This window comes from Theropithecus gelada, chromosome 9, assembly GCF_003255815.1.
Source record: "Theropithecus gelada isolate Dixy chromosome 9, Tgel_1.0, whole genome shotgun sequence".
Classification (NCBI taxonomy): domain Eukaryota; kingdom Metazoa; phylum Chordata; class Mammalia; order Primates; family Cercopithecidae; genus Theropithecus; species Theropithecus gelada.
Window position 1 is genome coordinate 43,365,724 of NC_037677.1, and position 20,135 is coordinate 43,385,858.

General features: G+C 37.1%; 1 protein-coding gene across 4 annotated transcripts in view; it reads right to left on the minus strand.

Annotated features, from left to right (window-relative positions):
* Positions 1 to 1,017: 1,017 nt before the first annotated feature.
* ZFAND4 (zinc finger AN1-type containing 4) overlaps positions 1,018 to 20,135 on the minus strand; it is a 56,533-nt gene continuing 37,415 nt past the window's right edge. For all 4 annotated transcript variants that reach the window (XM_025397887.1, XM_025397884.1, XM_025397885.1 and 1 more), the window contains 4 exons: positions 10,755 to 11,906; positions 9,691 to 9,745; positions 3,557 to 3,677; positions 1,018 to 1,999 (listed from right to left, as the gene is read on the minus strand). In XM_025397887.1, coding sequence (XP_025253672.1) covers positions 1,864 to 1,999; positions 3,557 to 3,677; positions 9,691 to 9,745; positions 10,755 to 11,906 — 1,464 coding nt within the window. In that variant the 3' untranslated portion in view covers positions 1,018 to 1,863. The remainder of the gene's footprint in view (positions 2,000 to 3,556; positions 3,678 to 9,690; positions 9,746 to 10,754; positions 11,907 to 20,135) is intronic.

The following is a 20,135-nucleotide window of genomic DNA, read 5'->3' on the forward strand; positions in this document are numbered from 1 at the left end:
GGGTGACAGAGCAAGACACCATCTCAAAAAAAAAAAAAACATGGTTAAAAAAAATGTTTAACCAGTACCTACATGCAACCCACTCTGCTATACTGGAAATGCAAAGACAGATACAATGTCTCTAAAATTTGGAATGTGTCTGTATAAGAATTTACAGCATAAATAAATGCCCCTCAATATAATGATATAACTTACTGAATTAAAATAGTTCAGCTCTCAGTTATTTAAGACTAGTAAAAAGACTTAACTTTCACCACAATCTTTAGTAAAACTTAGAATGAGACTTACTTCTACTTATAGTCTTGGTTTAAAAAGCAGAGTACACTACATCAAGTATGCCCTAAGCATTCATATTTGTTTGCAGAATAAATATGCTATGGTCCACTTCTCAGCAGTCTATCTCTGTAATGCAGTTCTAATATTTTAAGTGTCTAAAACACATGATACGTGAGGAAATACTGAATTATTCATAACACAAATGAAAGTATTTTTCATCTACTTATATCCAGCCTTCTTAAAAAGCATGCCTTCAATCCCAATTTGCATAGCTCCTCTGCTAACTTTTAGCCATTCTCTCTTATAAATTTACTGCCCTCTTTGTCTGAAAGCATCTGTCTCCATCAACATTTCATTTCTTACAGGAGCAGGGGCAGTGAGCTCTCCCGTTCATTCAACCTTAAGTGGAGGAAGAGGCCCCTCACAGCTCCTAAGTTAGCCTTCTGGTACTCTTAGCAGAGTCTGCTACCCCAGGGCTGCAGAGTCTACCTGGGTTGGGTGCTAGTTGTTCACCAGGGTTCGGCATCAGTCTGAACTGAGCTTCTATACAGCAAGTGGCCTCCCAAATGCCTTAATGGTTTCTGGTTACACCTGGGGAACAGGATCCTTAATCCCCTAAAAGAATACTTTCATACTGATAGTTATTTCATCCACGTAAAATAAATCACTCATTTAATTAAATGATTTTATAAAAGAAAAATTATTTATAAAAGAAAAACTATTATAAATAAATAATAAAACTCATAATGAAATTGAATATTTATTTGAATTTCTCCTGGTAATAGCTCTCAACAAATAAGAAAAATCAAGCTGTGAGATTTTGTTTTAAATGTAGCCGTTTTTCAAAAGGTAAAAAGTTGGCTTCTATATTTAATGGCAAGTGGGACATCTTCTATTTTAAAATTAACATTCAAAAAGTAGTAAAATATACACTATCATGAACGTTATGTGTTTTCTAGAATGGATACATGTCTGAATGCTAATCTGAATGTGGAAGAAATATATATCTGTTAAAAATCACACTGGAAAAATGTTCTTTTTTAAAAAAGTAGCTTGAAGTAAAAAGGAACTTGCTTAAAAACCCAGTAAACTTTCACGTATGGGAATTTTTTAAAATCTCCACCCATCCCACCTCTGAAAAAAAAAAGAAGAAGAAGAAGAAGAAAAGAAAGAAAAAGAAAAAAACCATATGGTCAATTTGAGTAGAGCCATTCATTACATGACTGCTCATTCTGTACAATGTGGAAGGCTGGTTATTTAGGAAATATTTCGTTTCCTAAAGTGCATCTTTTGAAGATTTGTCTAGTAAAACTGCAATATCATATATAAAACACTTAACACAAGACATGCAATAACAAAGCTAAATCATTCCACTGTAAAGTTTTTAAAACTACTTTTAAAACTTTTGTTTCACCAAGAAATAAAGATGTAAAATACAGTAGCATTCTTGTTCTCCAACAGTATGCATTGTATGCTTTTGTTATTTGGCAAATCTTTTAGAGTCGAACAAAAATAATAGTCTAAACAGTATTTCTTCTGTCATTATAATACGATTCCCAGGCAGAACAGTAAGATGTAGAGGAAGAGTTAGATTTTTGGAAGTTTTGGTGCATTAACCACAGGATTTGCCTCGTGCAAGTATCTCCTCCCTGCACTCTTGTAATCATAGGTACAGCCATGAGTTTCTGCATAACGATGAGATGCACAGAAGTTGTTTCCACATCTAAAGCACAAAAAAAGTTTACGTGAATAGTTGTATTTCTATGAAAGGCTCATCTCTCTGGGAGAGAAGAGCTTGACTTCAGGTAGTCCAACAGGGGCCCTTTGGTTCTTTTTAGCAATTTCACTGCTGACATGTCCCTTTCATTCGTAAACAAACATAAATACCCCCTAAAAAGAACAAGTTAATTGTCTATGAATATGACAATTTATGATAAAGAAGTCATCATAGAATGAAACAGGGTAGGCCAGGTGCGGTGGCTCATGCCTGTAATCCCAGCACTTTGGAAAGCCGAGGCGGGTGGATCTCGAGGCCATCCTGACCAACATGGTGAAAACCCATCTCTACTAAAAATACAAAAATTAGCTGGGCGTGCTGGCATGTACCTGTAGTCCAGCTACTTGGGAGGCTGAGGCAAGAGAATTGCTTGAACCTAGGAGGTGGAGGTTGCAGTGAGCCAAGATCATGCCACTGCACTCCAGCCTGGTGACAGAGCAAGACTCAGTCTCAAAAAGAAGAAGAAGAAGAAAAAAAAATGAAACAGGGTGTAGAACTCTATCAGTAGTAAAACTGCAAAAAGCCGATAAATATGCCCATCATTTCTCTTATACCTAGTAAACCTCAAAGAATTCTGAATTTCTGAGAAATTCAGTCTCATGATAAAATTAAAATAGTAAAATCTAACTATGCCATGAAAGAATTTTTTAAAAAAATATCTCTAGTAGCAAGATAAGTTGTTTTCATTTGAACAGAATACACTCTAAAAAGCAGGGATTGGGCTGAGTGTGGTGGCGGCTCACACCTGAAATTCCAGCACTTTGGGAGGCCAAGGTGAGAAGATCAGTTGAGGCCAGGAGTTTGAGACCAGCCTAGGCAATATAGTGAGATCTGTCTCTACAAAACATTTAAAAAATTAACCAGGCATGATGGCACATGCCTATAGTCCTAGCTATTAGGGAGGCTGAGGCAGGGGGATCGCTTGAGCCCAAGACATCAAGGCTCCAGTGAGCTATGATCGCAGTACTGAAAAAAAAAAAAAAAACAGGCCGCAGCAGCAGTTATTTTCAAGCCTAGCCTCAATCTAAGGGCTGACATCCAAGATGACATATCATCCTTGGAGGATATCCATCAATACTAATGAAATAAATAATTACGGTAACAAAAATTTCATAATTTTTGGAAATATATTATTCATCTATTTTATATTAACTTTTACTTTTTTTGTTAATTTTTAATAGAATATTCAGGGAGGGGTTCTTTCAAGGTGCTGTTCAAACAAAATCCAAGCAGGTTCATCATAAGACAAAAAAGGTACACTCTCAGATTAGTTTAAATCTCCTAACTTAAAGGACAAGGAAGGATCTGTTTTTATCTTTTGGAAACTCACGAGCTATCTACTTGTTCTTTACTTCAGCCAATTAGAAGTTCAACTGAATATAGCTATTTGAACATCATCTTAATGATATTATAAATAAGCAATTTAAATATTTTATTTTGCCTAATCCCCAAGCTGGGTTATCACAGAGAAAGCATCTCAGCTTCTCCAGCTGGCCAACCTGCCTGCATTCGTAGCTACTAGCCAGTCCTGTTTTCTTTCCACAAAGAAAACAATGATTTGTTTTTTTCTTCTTTGCCTGAAGAGGGGCTTTCACAGGTGGGAGGTGATGAGTAGTACATTCTCCTGTTTAGAGAAAGGACACCTTGATTAACACAGGCATAAAATCCTAAACATGAAACTATTAAGCAAAACACAAAACATAGTCCTATCAAAGTAAATATCTATGCCATAAAAATTAATTTGTGCTATTTTTATATCTAAAATTATTTATAAAATCTACAGGTCAAGTTGCAGTGGAACTATTTTTTTTAAGATGTGGTAGGTTTCCACTGATTAGCATTTATATTTTTAGAACTTCTTATACACACCACTTTTCTGATTATTTCTAATGGTAATCAGTTTATATAAAGTATACCAAATTTTGACAGAGAATAAAGAAAAATGTCTGCTTCAAAATCATATTTGATGAAACCTCTGAGAACATGATTGCAATACAAATATTCTGTTTGTTCACACCAAAAAGGAGTACCAGAGTATCATGAAACATGCCTTTTAGTCCTATTACACCACAGACAGTAAGTTCATCAAACCACGAGCAAGTCATTTATTCTTTCAAAACTTCAATATGTTTATTTTTAACATAATAGAACATGTATTTTTCTCTCTAGATTAATAAGCACTTTAAGGTCAGTTCAGTCCACATATGTAAAAAGCACTCTGAAAGTTTTAAGCATGTTATAATTACATAAAATGTCATATTAATAATACTAACACAGTACACAGATCAATTTCACAGTACTACTAGTTTTCCAAAAATATTTACTGAATTCTGTACTACTGTATCAACTTTGAGTTTTTACCTTAAAAATAAGAGTGCATCTGTTATTACATAAGAAAGAATTAAATCTGGTTTGTTTTTTGTTTTTTTTTTTGGGACAGTTTCGCTCTGTTGCCCAGGCTGGAGTGCAGTGGCACGATCTCGGCTCACTGCAAGCTCCGCCTCCCAGGTTCAAGTGATTCTTCTGCCTCAGCCTCCCGAGTAGCTGGGACTACAGGCATGCGCCGCCATGCCCAGCTAATTTTTTTGTATTTTTAGTAGAGATGGGGTTTTACCATCTTGGTCTGTCTGTTCTGCTCTTGAACTCCTGACCTCATGATCCGACAATCTCGGCCTCCCAAAGTGCTGGGATTACAGGTGTGAGCCACCGTGCCAGGCCAAATCAATTTCTTTAATTACTAAGTGAAATGTCTTTTAGAACTGATCAAAATGCCAACAAACCCCAGTCATAAGCAGAGAGACTCAAAGTTCCTGCCCATAGTTGATAAAGTAACAGTATAAGTACACATGTGCTTGGTGTCACTCAAAGGCTAAGAAGCAAGAGGCAAAGAAAAATGCAAGAACAAGTGGAAGGAGTGAGGAACAACTGGTAGTGTCAATAGTGCTGGGACCTTTTCTCCACTCCTGAAAAAGGTTTGGGAGGCCTAAGCTTGGTATTTATTTGGCAGCTAAAAGTCTGAAATTTCTTAAAGGCTTCAAAAAATTGGATTTACAATTAATTGGTTCTATGTCTTTTGTCACAACAGAGATTAGGTAATTTACACAAGCCCAGCAAAATTAAATCTTCTTTATTACCAGTCTAAAATACATTCCCAGATCTTGCCAAAACTAGAAACAAAATTTGAAACAACTGGAGTGACTCCTAATAGTGCCTGGGTACCAACTCAGTTAATAAACATTTTCTTTCTCAAGTGCACTTAGAGATACCAAGAACATCTCACAAAGGTGATGGTGTAATTCCATTATTTAAAATATTTTTTAAAAGATATTTACTTGCACTTGCACAGAACACCAAAGAAGGGCATATATTACATGATGCCCAATGGAAGTTTATCTACTCGAAACTATCTTTAAAATTCAGGCTTGGGATATTCTTCCTTAAACAATGGTGAAGAATCTCTGATAATAATTTAATTCACTGTAGTCACACTTTCTTTTTTTTGATAATAATTTAATTCACTGTAGTCACACTTTCATTATTTTTCTTTTCTTAGGGGATACTTAACTCAGTATTCTCCACACTTTTTTTCATTCAAGAACTCTTGTGAGGCCAGGCATGGTGGCTCACACCTGTAATCCTAGCACTTTGGGAGGCCAAGGTTGGCAAATCACCTGAGGTCAGGAGTTCGAGACCAGTCAGGCCAACATGGTAAAACCCCGTCTCTACTAAAAATACAAAAGTTAGCTGGGCATGGTAGCACGTGTCTGTAGTCCCAGCTACTCAGGAGGCTGAGGCAGAAGAATCGCTTCAACCCGTGAGGAAGAGGTTGCAGCGAGCCGAGATCGTGCCACTGCACTTCAGCCTAACCAGGCAACAGAGCGAGACTCTGCCAAAAAAAAAAAACAACTCTTGTGAATGTGTAGAGACAGAGAATACATTAGTGACAGTAATGAGGCAGCACAAAAATATAAGTATTCTATGAGAGCAGCTTCCATACATCCTTCTACCATTCAGAGAAAACTATTAGTCAACTACTGTGTGCTAGGAACCATCATTAAACATATTGATTCCCCACTATAAACAGGAAAAATATAAATTCCTTGGACTGGCATTTAAGGTATTATTATGTCCAATATAATGCCTTTCTAACTATCCAGAGACACCGTAATTTACCATGTCAAACCCACCCTGAAGGATGTACCAAGTCCTTCTACATCTGCAATCTCTTCTAAAATAAACTCTGCCTGTCAACCCCGTAGCGTTTGACTTGTCCTGTAAGACATCATCAATTATCAACTCCTCTCTGACGCCTTCTCTCAAATGTGTACTGAACAGATGAATAAAGAAAAAAAATCCATAAAATCATATTGATGGGAAGAGTTGCTTTTCAGAAGAAGATGAAAGGTACTTGAGGTAATTCACTTGTTTGCCATTTCCTAGTCTCATATTTGATCTAACATCTAACAGAATCTACAAAAACTGACCCAACAGAAAGGCAGCAAAAAGTAGTAAATTAGTGTTTCAGACACAAGGTTGGTAGTCATCTGCCTAAAATCAATGGCTAAAACTACAATAATTGATACAGTTTCCAAGAAAAACCTTATAGTGAAAAGAACAGAGGACCAATGGAGGAATCTAGGAGGTCAATTAAATGAAACTTGCATCAAAATATATACAGACTCTTCTAGATAATTCAGAATGATAGTTATTATGGTGAGAGAAAATGGAAGCAAGTTACACAGCTCTACTGCAGCTAGCAGCTGATACTTCAAACCTAAATGAAATCAAACAAAAAGAGCATGTATCTGATGACAAGCAGAGGGCTGGTTAAAAAAAAAAAAAAAGGACAGAAGAAAACTGAGGTTAAAAAAAGATTAACACGAAAGAATTTATAACAATGTGATAGCCTAGAATTAAAAAAAAAAAAAAAGAAAACTATTTCAAGAATGAAGGACACAAAAATCAAGTAAGATAAAGATAAGGAGGCATCCAATGGATTTGAAATTATGGAGATCGTCAGTGACCACAGCAATAGCAGTTTCAGAAGAGTAGCAAGTGAGACGTGAGCCAGCACTGAAGACTGAACTAGAGCTGAGTGAGTAGGGATGGCTGTAATGCAAATTTCCAAGAAGATTAGCCGTGTGTTAGGGCAGGACAGAGTTATGTGTCAAGGAAAAACAACAACTATAACATTAAAAGTCAATAAATTACAGTAATGAAAACAATGTGACACTGGCATAAAACAGACACATAGACCAATGAGTAGAGAGTCCAGAAACAAATCCTCATATACATGATCAAATGACTTTCAATACGGGTGCCAAGACCATTCAATGAAGAAGGACAGTGTTTCAACAAAAGTTAGCAAGAAAATGGGATGTTCACATGCAAAAGAATGAAGTGGAACCCTTACCTTACACTCTACATAACAATTAACTCAAAATGGATCGAAGTCCTAAACATAAGACCTAAAACTATAAAACTTCTAGAAGAAAAGATAGGGGAAAACCTTCATGATACTGGATTTGGTGGTGATTTCTTGGATATGACACCAAAGGCACAGGTAACAAAAGGAGAAAATAAACAAACTGGATTTCCTAATGTGTCAGACATTGGATTTCCTAATGTGTCAGGCATTCTGGACTTTCCAGTGATGCCACTGAGATGGCACCTGTCAAAAAAGCAGTGGTTCCATTTCTAGATTGTGGATCTTCAGATAAATTCTGCCATTTTTATTGCACTTCCTGAAAGTCAGGGTCGGCTTGTGAAAAGTTGTTAAACAACATGCTAAATGTGAAATGTCAACCCTCACTCTAAACTTCCCCTGTTCAGAACATCAGATATTTCATTGGGTTTTATAATGGCTTTCTGATTTTTGGTATTCCACTGAAGAAGGGAGTTTGAAAGTTGTTGTATACTGTTAATGACTGTCTGTCCATGTCCTGCCTGAAATACCATGATTGTTTAAGGAAAGTATCTTTAATAAAGCTGGATACAGTTTGGGTTGGAGGGAGGAAAACATGAAAAGACATTTCTCCAAAGAAGATCTAGAAACGACCAATAAGCACATGAAACTACCCATTAGGAAATCAACTTCACTAATTAGGGAATCGATAATCAGTAACACTAATCATCACAGATATGCAAATCAAAACCACAGTGACATCACCTCACACCCATTAGGATGGCTACTAGCAAAAGAAAATAGGAAAATAACAAATGTTGCCAAGGATGTGGAGAAATTGGAATCCTTTTGCATTGTTGATGGAATGAAACATGGTACAGCAACTGTGGAAAACACTATGATGGTTCCTCAAAAAATTAAAAATAGAAATACCTTCTGATACCGCAATTTCATTCTGGGTATATATTCTAAATAATTGAAAGTAGTGTTCACAGCACCATTATTCACAATAGCTAAAACACGGAAGCAATACAACTGTTGATTAACAGATGAATGGATAAGCAAAATGTGCTCTGTGTGTATGTGTATATTGTGTGTGTGTGTACACACACACGTACAATAGAGTATCAGCCCCCAAAAGAAAAAAATTTGATATGTACTACTACATGGGTAAATCTTGAGGACATTCTGATAAGTGAAATAAGCCAGTCATAAAAAGACAAATACTGTATGATTCCACTTACATGAGGTACTTAGAGTACCTAAAAAATCATTGAATTAGGAAATGAAATGGTGGTTGCCAAGGTGGTGGGAGGGGGAAAAGTGTTTCAGTTTGAAAAGTGTTCTGGAGAAAGATGGTGATGGATCCCCAACAATGTGAAAGTCACTGAACTTTATACTTAAAAATGGTTATGACAGTAAAATTTATGTTATGTTTATTTTACCACAGTACAAAAGAATTGAAAAAATATGCAAATAGATTATGACTTTATAATCTTGGGCCTTACATAGGAATGAAAAACAAACCCTAAATGTCTTCAATAAAAACATAAAACTCACATGACAACCATAACAAATATTTTTTAAACCCTTGGGGCTACAAAGGTGGCACATCTTTGGTAACGAGTTTCCCATCCCTGGTCTGGGTATTAAAACATTTAAAAAGATGGCTTCCTTCCTGCTTGAAAATAAGGACTAGCCAGTGCATCTTTAATGTTTTTCTATATTGGCAGAAAGAAGTGCTAATGTTATAGTCACTTCTACTAGTATGCCATGGAAAGGGATGGCCCTAGAGACGGTCCCTTTCTTTTATCCAGAAATGACCAGATCATCAAAAAGAGATTCTTACCACCACCTCTAATGTTTGGCCATGATGTCGAAAGACATCTTTCTAGGGTAATTCCTTCAAAACCCACATGGCTCTAGAGTGGCCAGTAACTAAGGTGGTTGGGAACGACATGTTCATTCTTCAATAATCTTGTGGGTTTTTTGACATAGATAACACCTCTTCCAAGACAAGACATTTCCATTTCAATTTTTGTTTTGCTCTTTATGTGTGTCCTACAGTCCGTTCTCATAATTATTTTCTTAATTGGAAAAAACATTTAGGGAGAGAATTTACTCTTTACATGCCACAGAGAAGGTTCTTCCCATTTCTCTTTGAAAATTCAACCGGATGCATAATTATGTAATTATCAGCCTTATATTGTTTTCAAAATTATCTGTAGCTTACCTACGCTTTTCCCTGTTGCTGCATTATTTCCATTCATTCCAACACCATGGGCAGACTACAATTAAAACACAAAACATCTATAGAGGTGAGTCAATGAAGAATAGAAATGATCAACAAACATGAAATACTTGTATTTTATCACTAACATGCTGTTGGACTTTCATTTTAAATTATTTAATCCAATTTTTGTTTAATTAAATTAACTCAGAACCTGATTGCACATCTAGCAATATCATGCTTATTATTTATCTTTAAGAGGGTAAAATTTGCTGGGTGTGGTGACTCATGCCTGTAATCCCAGCACTTTGGGAGGCTGAGGTGAGAGGATCGCTTGAGCCTAGGACATCGCGGCTGCAGTGAGCTATGATTGCACCACTGTGTTCCAGGAGTTTGAGAGCAGCCTGGGCAACATGGTGAAACCCCATCTCTACAAAGAATATAAAAGTTAATCAGGCATGGTGGCATATGCCTGTAGTCTCAGTGACTCGAGCGACTGGGGTGGGAGGATTGCTTGAGCCCGGGAGGTCAGGCTACAGTGAACCATGATTATGCCAATGTGCTCCAGCCTGGGTGACAGAATGAGACCCTGTCTCAAAAAAAAAAAAAAAAAGGGAGAGAGAGAGTAAAATTTGATGACTCAAATAAAAAGTTCTTACTTGGGATGGAAAAAAACATTAAAAAGATTTAGCATTTAAAAATACATATTTTTAATACGTATTTAAAAATACCGGTGTATTGGCATGTCCCTATATTCCCAGCTACTCAGGAGGCTAAGGCAGGAGGATTGCTTGAGCCCAGGAGTTCGAGGAGTTCAAAACATACATACATATCTGATAAACTGTTTACATTAATTTATGTTCAAATTACTATTCTCATTTCAGGACTAAAAGAGCATTCAAAATTCAACCATCAAGAAGATTTTATACAAACTAAAGAAACATTTTCAGATAAACTTATGAAAATAATTTTAGCCTTCCTTATTTATGTAAACAAAAACCAAACTTTAAGTAAGTTGGATCACTACAAGGGTAACTACTAGAGCATGCTGAAAGGAAAATACTGACCAAAAAAACTTCTGGATGTTCTAACTGGGGAGAACTTTTCCTAAGGTTTTCTTCCTGAAAATGCTGGAGGTTTGTAGACAGCCCAATTCCAGAGGTCTGAGGCCTGCCTGCCCCACGTGTGCTCTGTAATCTATCTCTGCTTGTGCTCCGGGCCAGTGAAGCAAGAAAACTGATATTATTTACACAATCAACAGGTTCTTTGGAAGCCTTGTTAGCCATTTCTGTGATATCCCGAGCCTCAACTTTGGAAATAACATCAGATCTTTTCCCAGGTGAATCAACTTTAACCCCTTGAAAGCGAGGGGTCCTAGAGGAAGAACAATCAGTTATGTTTTGAACATCCAGTGACCGAGAAGAAGGCTGTAGTTTCCCAAACTCAAAACATTGGGACTGTCTCTGTGGTTTCACCAGAGAATTATGTAGCGACATTGGTGCAGAACAGCGAAGAGGTGACAAGAGTCTATTCTTGTGAGGACTTAATTCCCGGTAGTTAAGAACTGAAGTCTCTACTGATTCCCCACTCAGCACTCCCGCAGCATGCTTAAGATGCTGCTCTGGAGCTTTCAACCCTTTGTCAGCATTAGTGAGTAACAACTCCGGATTCACCTTGCATGCATCTTCTAAGCTGCTGCTCTGCTCATCAGCATTTCCATCTGCAAATGAAGCCAGTGAGCCCACTTCAGGTAGAAGTGATTCTTCGATTACACATTCTTCTGAAGGTAAGACAGTGTCCTCATTACTAGATGGCAAGTTTCCTAAAAAGTGTTTTGTCTGCCTAGGCAGGGATGATCCAAGATGGAGAACAGAGTCAGCAAGCTCCTGGTCATTTCCCAACTCCAAATGGGGTATCTGAGGAGGTAGTTTGACGTTGCTGCTAGAGTGAGACAGTGTGTTAGTCTCCCAGCTATTATTTTCCTTAAGAAATTCACCAGTGATAGAAGACATGGATCTCTCAGCAGGGAGTTGAGTTGCCAAACTTGAAACTCCATTCCTAGAGATTTCGGGCAGATATGCATTCCCAAAAGCAGGTAAACAAGATTGACCAATGTTGGGGAGGACCCTTAACAATCGGTGGCGAGATGGTGCAGTGGAACCACTAGAAGGTCGAGGAGCTATAGGTGGGTGAGGTTTTATCTTGACAGCTTTCTTAGGCTAAAAGGAATTAATATACAGTTTCTTTACACAGTCGTTTTCTCTGCCCATTAACAAAAATTAGTGAAGGAAGAAAATGTTACTTACCATAACATACTGGCACTTTTACTATCTCAATTTAAACTGTTTAAGAAAAATAAAATCTTAAGATTATGATAGGGAAGATGCTATTTTCCTTCACTGAGTATACTTTTCCAGTAATATTAAAGAAAAATAATTTTGTTTTATTTTGCTTACTACTGTTTCTCAGAGTTTTACTACAAAGAAAATGAACTGATTATATTAGATATGACATTGCTGACCTATTTTAGATCTCCAACAATTTTTCCTACTATGTTGAATAAATGTTTCATTGGATTGGTATACAGAAAAAAAGTTATCAACCCTAAAAAAAAAGAAAGAAAGAAAGAAAGAGTTAAAAGGCCTAAACTGCTATCCTTGAAAAGACTTGCTGGCAACACTGGCCTCTGGCTGGCTTCTGGGAACATCTATTTCAGGAGGTTCAGGAGGGTTCCCATGAACCTAACTGATAAGAGTGGCTCATTGTGCCCAACTATTTATGCAATAATACAGTTCATGATGAACACTTGCTTTCCTTCTGGGAGTCTGAACTGCAAACACTAGGCAGAGGGTGCCTACATGAAGAGGCCCAGTAAAATCCCTGGGCACAGAGTCTCTAATGAGCCTCCCTGGTAAATAACATTTCACATATGTTGTCATGACTCATTGATAGAGGACTAAGCACGTCTCATGAGACTCCACTGAAAGAGGATTCTAGGAAGCTTGTGCCTGGTTTCCTCCAGACGTGGCTCTATGCACCTTTTACATTTGCTGATTTTGCCTTGTATCTTTTTGCTGTAATAAATCTTAGCAATAAGTACAACTATATACAACAACATACTACAGCCCTGTGAATCTTCCTATCAAACCATCACACCTGGGGTGGGTCCTGGGGCCCTCTGGCATAGTAGATTTTAATAAAAGTACCATAAAACTTCAAGATCTTATGAATAAAGTTGAGAACTAAACATTAAGAAATCTCAGCTCTTAAAAGTAAGCAAAAATGGTAGCAAGCAGGCATGAGGATGGGATGGAATATCTTATGACATACCAATGCTCCCACTTATAGAAAATATAAAATATATGAAAATATAAGAAGAGCTGGATAATTCAGTGGATACCAACTGAGGCAAGAAAAATTAGAGGAGCTAAGAAAGAAGAACCTTAGAAAGATGAGCTGGCTCCTGTAGATGCTTTTATCCTGGAGATAGAGTTTCACTCTTGTCGCCCAGGCTAGAGTGCAATGGCATAATCTCAGCTCACTGCAACCTCCGCCTCCCGGGTTCAAGCAATTCTTCTGCCTCAGCCTCCTGAGTAGCTGGGATTACAGGCACCCGCCACCATGTCCAGCTAATTTTTGTATTTTTAGTAGAGATGGGGTTTCTCTAGATTGACCAGGCTGGTCTCGAACTCCCGACCTCAGGTGATTCACCCATCTTGGCCTCCCAAAGTGCTGGGATTACAGGTGTGAGCCACCATGCCTGGCCCAATCTGCAATTCTTTATCCAGCAAAAAATTCTTCAAAAATGAAGGATATGACTTCTGAGCTGTCAAAATTAATGACAGCTGCCTAAAACTGAATTTCTCCATGCTCCAGAAAAACTACACATATCAACAGCATACACAAATAAAATCACTCATAACCCATGCCTCAGAAAAACTGGGAGACATATAATATGAACTTCAAAATATTTCCCAATCCAAGAAACTCATCTGCAAAGCCTATGCCTGTGGTGAGAGACAGGCAAGAGTAAGAGCTTCACCAAAATAAAACTTTTAAAAGCCGGGGGAGGGGGGAGTAAAAAAGAAAAGGAGAGGTTTGCATAACCTACAGCTGATGGAACAAAGAAAAATCCACAAAAGACAAAAATCCCACTTGATTATGAAGATACTAAAAATAGGTCTAAGATATGGGATATCAAACACACGCTACTGAGAAATTAAAAGGAATTGACTTTAGTTTTATGTGCATTTTTTGAGACAGGGTCTGGCTCTGTTACCCAGGCTAGAGTGCAGTGGACAATAATGGCTCACTGCAGCCTTGCCCTCCCAGGGTCAACTGATCCTCTGAGTAGCTGGGACTACAGACACACATCACCATGCCCAGCTAATTTTTGTATTTTTTGTAGAGACGGGGTCTCCCTATGTTGATAGGCTGGTCTCAAACTCCTGGATTCAAGTGATCCTCCCGCCTCGGCCTCCCAAAGTTCTGGGATTATAGGCATGAGCCAACACACCCCACCTTAAAGTTGTTCAGGATAAAGGAAGTACCTTCAAGAAGGCATCACTTTTGGAGGCAGAAGGGGTAAATTGAAAGGAAAGGCACCCACTGAGACTTTGATAGTAAAAGTAAAGAAAGAAGCAGGAAAGGGAAAGTAAGGATCCTACAAAAACAATAGTGAATCATAACTTAGAAAACATACTGACACTGCCCTCTAATAAGAGTGTCATTGATTTGGGCCAGGCATGGTGGCTCACACCCATAACCCCAGCACTTTGGGAGGCCAAGCTGGAAAGATCGCTTGAGCTCAGGAGTTCAAGACCAGCCTGGAAAACATGACAAAAACCCATCTTTACCAATAATACAAAAAAATTAGCTGGACATAGTGGCAGGAGCCTGTGGTCCCAGCTACTTGGGAGGTTGAGGTGGGAGGATAGCTTGAGCTCAGGAGGCAGAGGTTGCAGTGAGTCAAGATCATGCCACGTATTACACCCCAGCCTGGGTGACAGAGCAAGACCCCATCTCAAAAGTGTGTCATTGATTTAAAAAACCTGCATTTCACCACACCAAAGGAAGAGAGTGCTTTTGAAATAAGAAACTTCCCTATACAAAATCCTCGCTTCTGTGTATTAACATATAACTGTTAATACTCATCTAAGTAAATAAAATTATGGAAAATACAGTTACAAAATAAACAGAAAAAGGCAGACCAAATCCATGTAAAGTTGCTATAAAAATAAAACAGAAAATGAGAATCAGACATTTTAGCTAATGAAAATGCTCCTTAAAACAATGAAACAAAAGAAAACTACATCACAATATCCCAACTTAAATTAAGTATCTTTAAGTTAGAATTTGCAGATATTTTTAAAAATCTCATCAAATCACAAATGCAAAAACTCAAGGCAGAATGGATAAAAGTAATAGGAAGATATGAAATGAGAGGTGAGCAAACCCAGAAATACTCTGCAGAAAACAAAATCATCTCAGAAATGAAGACTAAATTACAAGGTGCCCACAGAAGACTAGAATTCTACTGAACATTTAATAAAGAATACTGAAGAAAGGTATGAAAACAGCCAAAAGAATAAAAATAAAGAATGTAAAAGGATAAGAGAGAAGGTGCTTGTATATTAGACATAGAAGTTCTAACAGGGCAGGCAGGGTATCTCATGCCGCTGAGGCAGGAAGGTCACTTGAGTCCAGGGGTTCGAGGCTGCAGTGAGCTCAGGCTATGGCACCCCAGCCTGGGTGACACCGCAAGACCCTGTCTCTAAAACAAAACAAAACAAACAAACAAACAAACAAAAAAACGACGACGACGACGACGTTCTAACTTATGTATAAAATAAGCACCAAAGGCCGGGTGCGGTGGCTCACGTCTATAATCCCAGCACTCTGGGAGGCCGAGGTGGGCAAATCACCAGTTCAGGAGATCGAGACCATCCTGGCTAACACGGTGAAACCCTGTCTCTATTAAAAATACAAAAAAATCAGCTGGGCGCAGTGGCGGGCGCCTGTAGTCCAACTACTCCGGAGGCTGAGGCGGGAGAATGGCGTGGACCTGGGAGGCAGAGCTTGCAGTGGGCCCAGATCGCGCCACTGCACCAGCCTGGGTGACAGAGCGAGACTCCATCTTAAAAAAAAAAAAAAAAGTTCCAAAAACGAAAACAAACCAAAAAAACAAAGTACTAAAAAAGAAAAAACATAAATTCTAAGAAATCATCCTGAAATAAAGAAGACTTGAATCTTTATGTTAAAAAGGCTCAAGTGTATAGTGAAAATTGACCCTGACGAGTTAATTCCAAGATACATCCTAGTAAAACCATTACATTTAAAAGAAAAAAAAAATCCTCATTTTCTCTAGACAAGAAAACCAAATCATTTACAGAGAAAAGAAAGATTGGTGATTAGATTTCCCAATGGCAATATAAAAAGCAAAACAACAGCAGAGAAACATTTTAGACAAACTCAAGGGAAAAGATGTGAACTAAGCATTTTATATCTAGGCAAGCCGTATTCAAGGATTAAGGCTAATGTTTCCAGCGTTAAAAAAAAGATGAATATTTAAGGTTATGGATATCCCAATTATACTGATTTGATGTTTACAAATTATATTCATGTATTAAATTATCACATGTACCCTGAAAGTATATCTATTATGTATCAATGTAAATAGGAAAATACCAAAATAGAAGAAAAACCTACAATTAATATCCTACATAATGGTAAAAACAAAAAATGTTAAGTCTAAAGAAAAGGGTTTGAACATCGAAACATTCAAGAATTACTGTACCTACAAGCCTTTCTTGAGGACTTTAGATGAGCTTCTTCTAACCAAAATGTATGGAGAAACCTACAGCAAAAAGACTGATCATAAGAATGGAATATAATTGGCCGGGCACGGTGGCTCATGCCTGTAATCCCAGCACTTTGGGAGGCCAAGGTGGGTGGATCACAAGGTCATGAGTTCGAGACCAGCCTGGCCAACATGCTGAAACACTGTTTCTAATAAAGATACAAAAAAAAATTAGCCGGGCGTGGGGGCGCACACCTGTAATCCCAGCTACTCGGGAAGCTTAGGCAGAAGAATCGCTTGAACCCAGGAGGCAGAGGTTACAGTGAGCCAAGATCGCACCATTGCACTCCCGCCTGGTCGACAGGGCGAGACTCCATCTCAAAAAAAAAAAAAAAAAAAAAGATGGAATATAACTAAAACTAAAATAAGGGTGAGTACAAAGATAAATGATTTGTAAATGCTATGTTTTCTTTTAAAAAGCAGAAAAAATTTTTAATGAGAGGATGAAGAGAGAAAAGAAAAATGTTTCCTGATTTTCACTTAGTAATTGGGAGTCAAAGGATACTTAAAGCTGGCAAATGAGAGAGAAGGTTAAATAAGGAAAAGGCAGATCAAGAACACAATAAACAGTATTAATGTAAAGTGAATCAATAAAACAAAATGCAAAAGCCTTCTGAAATACCAAAAAATACACACTTACACATTCATATATACAGATACACACAAAAGAAAGCATAGAGAAGGAAACTGTAAATATAACAAAATAAGACATTTAAGACCAAATATGAAGTCATATCAATAAATATAAATGTGATTAAGTTACCCGTTTTTTAAAATTTCAAACTGGCTCACAAAGCAAAAACCAACTCTATACTGTATATAAAGGAAATATATAAAACAAAGTAACTTAAAAGTTAATAAACAGAGGCATGGGAAAAGGTATACCAAGCAAATGAAACCAAGAAGATACCAGTAGGTATGGGCCTGATATCAGGCAATGAAAATTCAAGGGGAAAGTCAGTCAGTGTGATAGAGATCAAACATTTCACTGCTTTTGTAACTAGCAACACAGTGAAAATATAAGTTATTAATATTTATGTACCAAATTACACAACTACCTTCTTACAGCAAAAAGTATGGGAAATGAAAAGAGAAATACACAGAAACCTATGAATAATAGACCTTCATCTATTACTATTCTCATTCTAAGACAGATCAAGTTGACAAAAAAAAAAAAAAACCTTAATCAATAAGGTCTATCTTATAAACATCTAGCAAACTTTTACCTTTACGATAGAGAATAAACTGTCTTCTGAAGTATATATTCATGAAAAGTGCTATTAGATCCCAAAGAATAAAATGCTATAAAGTAGAAATACGAACAACATTCTCTGAGTTCCAAGCAATAAAACTAGAAATTAAAAACAATGAAAAATCAAGCACGGCATGGTTCTGCACACATAGTCCCAGCCATGTGGGAGGCTGAAATCGGAGGATCCCTTGATCCCAGTTCACTAACATAGTAAGACTCCCAACTCTTAAAAAAAGAAAAGAAAAGAAAAAGAAAAACCAAAAAGCCTCTACCACCAGAACATTTTCAAAATATATTAAACTACTCATGGACTAATGAGGAAACACCAACTAAAATTGCAAATTTTCTTTAAAAAAAAAAAAAGAAAAAGAAACTACTACAAATTAACATTATGTGCCTTCTGATGTGTTGCACTGAGAAGAATAAATCATCTGTGTAGTATTCCTACCAAAAATGTTCAGCTTCCATCTAATCATAATGAAATAGCCAAATCTCCAAATTGAAGAATATTTTACAAAACAACTGATTTACATTCTTCTAAAATATTTTACATGAATGTCCAAATAAGGCTTAGAAGCGATGAAAACATTACAATGAAATGCCATGCATCGTTCTTGATTGGATCCCAGATCAAAAACAATATAAAATGCTATTAAGCACATTATTAAGACCTGAGAAATATGAATATAGATGACATAATATGTATCAATCATAAATGAGTATGGTAACTGTATCATAATCATGTAAAAGGTGGCACTTAGGAGACACATGCTAAAGTATTTGGGGGAAGTGTCATGATATCTTAACTCGCAAATAGATCAGCTAAAAAAAAATCCAAACAGAAAGCAAATGTGGGAAAATATTAATCGATTAATCTAGTCTTATAACATTTCTAAATAATTAAACATTTCTCAGCCAGGTGCAGTGGCTCACACCTGTAATCCCAGCACTTTGGGAGGCTGAGGCAGGCAGATCACGGGATCAAGAGATCAAAACCATCCTGGCCAACACGATGAAACCCTATCTCTATTTAAGAAACAAAAATTAGTTGGGCATGGTGGCGCACGCCTGTAGTCCCAGGTACTCGGGAAGCTGAGGCAGGAGAATCGCTTGAACCTGGGAGGCAGAGGTTGCAGTGAGCCGAGACCACGCCACTGCACTCCAGCCTGGACAACAGAGCAAGACTCCATCTCAAAAAAAAAAAAAAAAGAATTAAACATTTCTCAAAATTAAAAAGGTAAAAATAAGTTTTTGGACAAATGCTAAGAGAAAATATCATCAGGAACCCTAAATGGAAGCACTAGTACTAGAAGTCCTAGCTGGAGAAATCAGACAAGAGAAAGAAAGAAAGGGCATACAAATTTGAAAAAAGGAAGTCAAATTATCCTTGATTGCAGATAATATGATCTTGTATTTGGAAAAACCAAAAGACTCCACCAAAAAATGATTAGAACTGATAAACACATTCAGTAAAGTTGCAGGATACAAAATCAACATATAAAACCCAGTAGCATTTCTATATGCCAACAGTGAATAATCTAGAAAAATCAAGGAAGTAATCTCATTTACAATAGCTACAAATAAAGTAAAATAAAATACCTAGGAATAAACTTATCTAAAGAAGTGAAAGATCTCTATAATGAAAGCTATTAAACATTGGAGGACACAAAAAAATGAAAAAAAATTCCATGTTCATGAGTTGGAAGAATTAATATTGTTAAAATGTCCATACTGCCCAAAGCAATCTACAAATTCAACATAATCTCTATCAAGATACCAATGACATTTTTCACAGAAACAGAAAAAATAATCCTAAAATTTACATGGAACCACAAAAGACACAGAATAGTCAAAGCCATCTAAGCAAAAAGAACAAAACTGGAGGAATCATAATTATCTGACTTTAAATTATACTACAGAGCTACAGTAACCAAAACAGCATGGTACTGACATGACCATAGATGCACAACCAATGGAACAGAATAGAGAAACCAGAAACAAGTCCACAGACCCACAGTGAACTTATTTTTGATAAAGATGCCAAGAACATACACTGAGGAAAGGACAGTCTCTTCAATAAATGATGCTGGGAAAACGGGATCCACATGCAGAAGAATGAAATTAGACCCCTCATTTTTCACCATATACAAAAATCAAATCTAAATGAACTAAAGACTTAACTCTAAGATCTAAAACGATGAAACTACTAAAAGAAAACACTGAAAGTAGGGTCTCACAGAGATATTTGTATACTTATGTTCATAGCACCATTATTCACAATGGCCCTAAAAGATGGGGGCAAACCAAGTGTCCACTGAGGAATAAATGGATTAAAAA